The sequence below is a fragment of the Enoplosus armatus genome, chromosome 15 (genome assembly GCF_043641665.1).
Source record: "Enoplosus armatus isolate fEnoArm2 chromosome 15, fEnoArm2.hap1, whole genome shotgun sequence".
Classification (NCBI taxonomy): domain Eukaryota; kingdom Metazoa; phylum Chordata; class Actinopteri; order Centrarchiformes; family Enoplosidae; genus Enoplosus; species Enoplosus armatus.
In genome coordinates, this window is record NC_092194.1 from 383,388 (window position 1) to 391,109 (window position 7,722).

At 41.4% G+C, this 7,722-nt stretch overlaps 1 protein-coding gene across 1 annotated transcript; it reads right to left on the reverse strand.

The window, feature by feature from the left end:
* Positions 1-2,236: 2,236 nt before the first annotated feature.
* Positions 2,237-6,369, reverse strand: lrit3b (leucine-rich repeat, immunoglobulin-like and transmembrane domains 3b). Its single transcript, XM_070920663.1, has 4 exons — positions 5,936-6,369; positions 5,732-5,817; positions 4,336-4,619; positions 2,237-2,635 (listed from the first exon to the last, which is right to left on the reverse strand). The coding sequence occupies exons 1-4, from the start codon at positions 6,367-6,369 to the stop codon at positions 2,237-2,239; spliced, it is 1,203 nt and encodes a 400-aa protein (XP_070776764.1).
* Positions 6,370-7,722: the final 1,353 nt, after the last annotated feature.

Consider the following 7,722-nt stretch of genomic DNA (forward strand, 5'->3'; position numbering starts at 1 on the left):
TTCTTGATGAACAGAGTTTGCATCTGCCCAAGTCCCGGAATGTGGGAGTATTAGCAGTTATCAGACTGGTCCTGTCATAAATTGGCAAGTTTCCTCTTAACTTCCATTAGGGTCCACTCTGAGGTCTGTTTTATGATCACATGTCATCTGAGGACAAGGTCTTTGAGTCATCAAATACCCTGTTTTTATGACTTCAGGGAAGGTTCCTTCCTTTCTCAAGGAAAGATGTAGAATTATTCATCATCATAGTCCTTGTGATTCTATCACATTTACCCAAACCAAAATACTGCCAACAGAGCAAAAATGTAACAACTTTAAAGGAATAGCTTAAGATTTAGGAAACATTCTTATTCGCTCATCTTTTCAAGAGTAAGAAGACTGATACCACAGGAGGCAACCCCTCCAATGCTCACTATACTCACACTATATAGTTTATTTTTTTGATGGTTTTTTGTTTGATGGTCAGGTTTTTCTTTCTTCAGGTCTTCTTCTGCTGGTTTTATTGGGGCTATGACTTCCCAGCATGCACTGGGGGTGGTTTACAGCTGACTGTGAAGTGGATAGCATTTCCCAGACTGAGGTCATGGAACTCCTTTGACTGTCTCCCCCAGGTTGGGAGTATGTCTAGGTGAAGTATCTTGGAATCGTGTTCAAACATTGTTGGTGTGTTTTGGGAGTTAGCATCATGGTCAACAGCAATAAACAAGCCCAAGGTGGCTTAACAGATACAGCAGTGTTATTTTTCCTTAATTGTATCAACCGGTCATGGTGCTATACATATATATAATAAAGAACTGAATTGAATTGAATGTACTGCTCTGTGTAAATCCACCTGGACATAAGTGGTATCTGCCAGTGGAACACAGACATACAATGGTCACTTGTTTGATCTGGTTTGAAGTGATGTTTTTTGGAGGGTTATCTGACATAATGTATTTTTAGTCTTGACAAACTACATAGTTTTTTATACTTTTTACAAAATATTTTTGAACATCTCTCCAAAGCCACGGGCAGAAATTTGAGGCCAAACATTTGGACAGCTATCTCTGGGGTCCCAGTCAATGATCAACTGTAACCACTGAGTGTTAGAGTGAAATTATAGCATTTGCAGCATCATAATTGGCAAGAAGAACTGTATTAACCAGCCCTACCAGAGGCATCCCACTGGCTTAAAGACCTGACAATGTTTATGAACCTTGAGAAGATAAAGTTTGCACTCAGAGGCTCTAACAGATGGCAATGTATCTGGAGGGTGGTAGAGAGGGCTTGAGGCTGTGGGACAAAAAGGCCTGTTTATTAGGTTTAAACAAAAAAATGTATGTACTTATATATGTATTGTCATGCTTTTCTGTAGTACTCAATGCCACTTTGAGTTTGTTCATTTTTCAAAAACAACTATATATAGTATGTACAGTATACTCGTTAAAAAGTCCAGTGACAGTGTCACAGTGAGCTAACATTGGCTCTACTGGTGCCACCTACTGGTCATTGAGTGTCATTGAGACAATTCCTGGAGAACAGCTTTCTCCTTGCTCTATTTTCTCACACTGCTTATATGGAAGCTAAATTAGTGGACACAGTTTCTCCCTCTGTCGCTGGGGGCTGTAATTATGTAAATGTCTATGTCCTTGCGACCCAAGGCTTCAACTTTCAGACTACAGTGGAAGAATGAATATTGACCCCAGGCCTGGTTCATGTCTTATACGGTTTATGGCTTCATGAAAGAGACTTTTTGGTGTCAGGTGTAAATAAGAGATCTGGTGGTCCTAGCTGAAGTGTTTATTTGCTAAATGTTAAATGAGAAATAAATACCCAATTTTATTATCTGATTTTTCAACCTGCTAGATAAGGGCCTTATCTTGTGGGCTGGATCTGACCCACAGGGCGGTAACTTGAGACCTCTACTGTAAGCCCAAACTCCAGGTTTCAAAACATCCTTTCAGAAAAATATATCACAGGTGTTACATCTAAGTTTCTGCTTGACACATTTTATTAAACAAGTCAAATTTACAGGATAGTTCATCAACAAACTGAATGACCTGAAAAAGCCTGGAACAGTGAAACTAGAGATTCACAAATGCTATCCCATCCCCTTGTTGAAGTCAGCCAAGTCACTGACCCTGACCAACTTCAGTGTATCTCATACAAGTGTTTCTGATAACAGAGCAGTTGTAGGGTTTTCTGGGGACTCAGGTGTAGACTTGATGGATGTCTGGGTCTATTTCTTTGCATCTCGTCAGTTCATTTTGCGCCTTTTGTCTACAGGGAACACTTTAGACACAAGATTAGGAGCACTCTGGGTCTTGTTAATGGAAGGTGGTGTGACGTTTTTGAGTATCTGATTCTCCTTCACTGAGGAGGTGTTGATAGTTGCTGTAGTCTGGTTTGGCTTCCTGTATTTTGATGATGATTTGGATGGAGTCTTTTGGGACTTCTTTGGAAGACGGGATATTCTTGTGACTCCCACCACCTTCAGTTTAATTGGGGCTTCAGATATTCCTGCCATGTTCCGTGCTTGGCAGCGATATTCACCAGCATCCTTGTATGATAACCCATTCATGCTGATTATTGACCAGCGAACCCCCACTCGAGGAGATTCCTGCATAACTGGAACATAGAAGGTGATCAATCTTAGCTATAGCTTCAAGTTTTACACAAGCAGTCTTTGAGACCAGACCCAACTAAATAAATGTGGTACTCCCAATTTGAAACTTGGACCCAAGCCAAGACCCAAAGAAACATTTTTGCTTTATTTCATGCATTACTGACGGTTAGGTCTCCAGAACTAACAACTGGCTGTACTTTCCCAGTGGGCATTGTGCATCTACTTGCAACACACATGTAAACAAGTAATCAATAAAGTAAAAACTTCTAGACCCAAATAATTTGTATTTTGATCAAATTAATCAACAGAAATGGCTGAATGTTATTTCACAGAAACAGTAGAAAAAATCAGAGGAATGAAGGTAAAGAAGGTAAAGTAGTGGGAGCAGTATTTGCAGATTTTCTAAAAGCATTTGATTCTGTGAACTATGAAGTACTTAAATAGGTAAAAAAAAATAGAATTAAATAAATTAGCACAACTTATTTTTTCTCAACAAGTTTTAAGCTGGTTTAGATCATACTTGGAATGTAGACAGCAATGTGTTAAAATTAGAATAAACTGTGTGAAATCGTCACTTCTAAATTGCAAATTGGGTGTACCACAAGGCTCAATATTGGGCCCTTTGTTCCTTTGCTTATACTGTATATAAACAATCTACCTGAAAGCTGTAAATAGATTGGGTGTCAATGTATGCAGATGACACAATCATTTATGTAACAGCAGAAACTCAACGTCTTCCAGTGGCTGCAGGGTAACAGCTTAACACTGAATCATACCAATGGTTTACCAGCATATCTCTCAAAGCAGCTCAAATGGATATGCATGTCATGATTTTATTAAATGCTACTACTACTGTGTGATCATCTGGGGCTAGGCCTCCCAATCAGTAATCAAGCCTAGAAAGTCATTATGCTAACAACCTGTAAAGGTAATGGATACCAATGAAATGGCATAATTCTCCAAAAATATAATTTGCTGTTTTGACAATTTCATAAAGCCCTCATTCATAAGAACAATATTTAGGTGCATAAATGGCCTTATACAAGATATAATCTGCCAATTGAATATAATAAGGAGTCAGGAGGGCCAGTAACTGTAGAGTTCCAAAGTGGTCAGTCATCTTTTTCTTACAAATATGGAATTCCTTGTATGCTATAATAATTCTGTCACAGTTTGCTTCTCAGTCCCTTCCTGCAGCCACACCCTCTCTACCAGTCCCTGACCTTTTGCTTGTTCACAGGCTCACCTGTTCTCACTCCACTCATCAGCCACTCATACTGGTCTATGTCCTTTGTTCCAGTGCCAGTTCATTCCAGTTGCTTTGTTGCTGTCTTCCCTTGAGTTTTTGCTGTTGGAGTTTCTGTCACCACTTGTCTACCTGTGCTTGTCTGCCTGTTTACCCGCCTGCCTGTCTGCCTACCTGTACCTGTACCTGCAGGTAAGCTCATCTCACCAATAAATCATCAAAGTAATCTTACTGCCTCCTCCGTCTGTGTTTGGGTCCAATCCCCATTGCCTTCACTTCCCATCGTAAGAAATTCATCTTAAAAGAGACAAGATAGCACCACTTACAACTCTCCAAATTCCTGGGTAGCTGCTCAGAGTTCTCAAAGATGTCTTCTCGGCAACAATCTGTACAGAGAATCAAATCACAACATGACAGCTGCTCAGATGTTAGTAACATCACTTCATCACCTGAGAGTGACCCTGGATTGCTTACCAGTGTAGGCTGAGGTTTTGATCCAGGTCAGGGTTGGTGTTGGATAGCCGGTGGCATCACAGCGGAGGATTACATTGCTGCCCAGTGGAGAGATGACTCTGGTGGCTGCAGGCTGGACTGAAGGCCTCATGCAGCGGGACAGCTCAGCCTGGCTCAACAGCATCCCTGACTGACCCAGAGATCTGCTGCATATCAGCAACTGGTCCATGAGAACTACAGGACTCCCCAGGGACATGGACAAGGACATCACCATGGAGATCTGGCAGTCACACAACCAGGGGTTGTCATGGAGCCCTGGGTATCAAGGACAATTTGACTTGTTTGCATCATTGTCATGTCATGACATGATATGTGTCATAGATTGGGTGGAAAACCCTTCTTTGAAGTTGGATATATCAGAGCCTAAAGAAAAGAATGAATACTTATTTTGTGAGCGCATTGAGGTGTTTTGGAGAGTTGAGTTTTTCCAACTGGATCAAAGAAACGTGCAAACAAAAAGGGCATTAAGTCAGGGCACTGATCATCCTGTCTAACAGACCCCTGGAGAGTGTTAACTGTAATTGGTACTGCTGTATAGAGTGACACTGTGAATAGGATATGTGGTTTGTAGTTAGTTATAGTTATTGATTATACAGTAAAATTGATCTGGTAACAAGAGGTTTCTCAAAAATTTGGAGGTTTGGCAGAGTGTTAATTAATTTATCCATCCATTTTCCTCTGCTTATGCGGTGCCGGGTCGTGGTGACAGCAAACTCAAGCCTTGTTTATGTTTGTGCAAGACACCGTGACGCAGGCCTCTGTAGATGTTGCGCGAGCTTCAAGATTGCACAGGGGTCGTACAAAAGAATGAGATGTTTCTGGAAGATTGGCATAAACCAACATGGCTGCGCACACTGCACTCTGCACTAGAGCTTGCTGTTGCTGAGGAAGAAATGTTTTTATCTATCAAATGCGGTGGCAGTCTCTCTCCATGAGTTCAGAATCATTTGGCTGTCCCTGTGGTCTCTCATGGAAGGGTTGTAGAGGTGCTTATAAAGGCGTATCTGCTCGGCCAGTTCAGTTTCAGTTGTCTATGTTGAAATGAAACGCTCAGGGCGCGTTGTGGAGCCTTCATTCAGTGTGCAGTATGTAGTACATACATGTATAGTATATGTGGTATGAGGTTGCAAACATTACAGTAAAACAACAAACAAAGAAACAGACTGCTAACCATAGCTAAAATGTATAGGTAAACCAATTAACTCTATAAGCAACTTTAACATCATGGCCCTAGTTGAGTTAAGCTCTATTTGTCTGAAAGTTATTCACACATCGGGCATCTTCACGTCTTTGCTGATCCAAATCAAGCATAGCTGCTTTAGACAGCAATAGAATATGTGTCTCTATTGCTCCAAAAAATACTGTACCCAAAATTCTTCTTTGAACTGGTCCTCCCTGCTGTCCTGGGAGAGGAAACCAAAGGTCCAGCAGCTCAGCAGGTAATATAGTCAACCTGAAGAGACGAGACGAGACAAGGGAGGAGAAAAGTTCAACATATCTATTGAATATTACGACAACTCTGTATCTCTCTACATAAACATGCTACATGGTTCTGTGGGATCTGGACACACCTGTTGCTCGACAGGTCGAGGTAGGTGATGTTAGGGAGAAAGAGAGAAGCATGGGCAGGAAGGCTGGACAGACGGTTATTGTGGAGACCCAGAGTCTGGAGGCGGGGCATGTCTCTGAGACCCTCCCAGGGGAAGGATGTCAGGAGGTTTCCATCCAGACGCAACTCTCGCAGGGCCTTCAGGTTGACAAAGCTGCTGGGGTGGATGGATGTGATGGAGTTGTAGGTCAGCCACAGGAACCGCAGCTCTGATAGGTTGTAGAAGGCTGCCCGGGGCACTCTGGAGATCAAGGTCTTCTCTAAACGCAGTTTGACTGTGTCAGCTGGGACATTAATGGGAACAGCTGAGATTCCAGAGTCACTGCACTGCACCAACCTGCCATGTGAAATATAAACCTGTAAGGGCTGAGGTTTGGTTGGATGAACGCAAGACATACATCCTACAAAAGATGACACAAATGCTGCAGGTACCATCAGTGTAAATACTCGAACACCATTTTGATACACCATACACCTTTTTGTATGATGAAGCAGTAGTGTATGGAAGCTGGAATGTGCCACAGAAATAATTAGTTTTTCAGTAGCTACTTATAATGAATAGAGGCAGATGCTATTAGCACCCAGGTGTCAGTAGCCAACAATCCCATTTGCATCCAGGGTGGAATCTAACCAAACTGTTAGAAAGCGGTGCTTCGCACTGTCACACAGGAAGTAGAGCAGGGTAGAGCGGGTTGGTGGTTTGATTCCCGACTCCCCCTGTCCACATATTGAAGTGTCCTTGACAAAGACACTGAATCTTAAGTTGCTCCTGATGGAGGCCTGGCAGCTCGGTTTCCATCGGTGTGTGAATGGGAGAATGAGTACAAACTGTAAAGCGCTAAAGTTAAGGTTGAAAAGTGACATATAGGTGAAGTGCATTTACCATTTACCATACATCCACCCCGACCTGCTTCCAACGCGGACTTTGACGCTCTTTATACTACACCACCCGCACTAAACCCCCGCGGCCGAAAATAGACAACTGCGGCCTGCATCCTGCATGTTTTACATCAGCTCCCAATTTTCCTCTTCTCCTACATTTATTGGTATATTTTCCCTTTGATATGGAGCCTGGGGTGTGCCATTGGTGTGCCACAGAGCAGTAGTAAGAGCTCCAGCTGTTGCTCTGTGGGTTGGACTTTAATACATTTTTTAGGGGTACACTACTTACTGTGCACATGAGAGCTGTCTTTTAATGAAAGCGATCACAAAATGGAAATTGTAAACACTAAAGCATGAAACAGCATCAAAAGGTTACAAGTTAATCTTGTAATTTTGTAATTCAATTATTAATTTTTCATTCAAAAACAGTATAAGGAAATGGAAGTATTAATTAGCAAATTTAGTGGTCTTTTTTGTCACTGTTCATCCTTTTATTTTAACTTTGTTTTCTTGTTTTCATGGAAACAACAAGACAGACAGGCAGGTCTTCCTTCATCTGCACCCAGGCAATGGCCCAGTCGCTAAGGCCATAATGACAATGGTGCAGAATACTGTATATATAAGATACTTGGAAATTTGGAAATATATATATATATATATATATATAAATGGCTTGGTCTGAGGTTTTAAAAAAATACTTGGCAATGAAGAGAACCCAAGGTAGCGATGTGGCTGGACACAAGGATATATATATATAAACGTGGACTTTTTAATGCATTGTTTAAATTATTGTTTAATTGGTAAATGTATTAATTAATTATATTTAAATACTGTAAAAGTCTTATGGCTGTTCCATGTATAGTTACA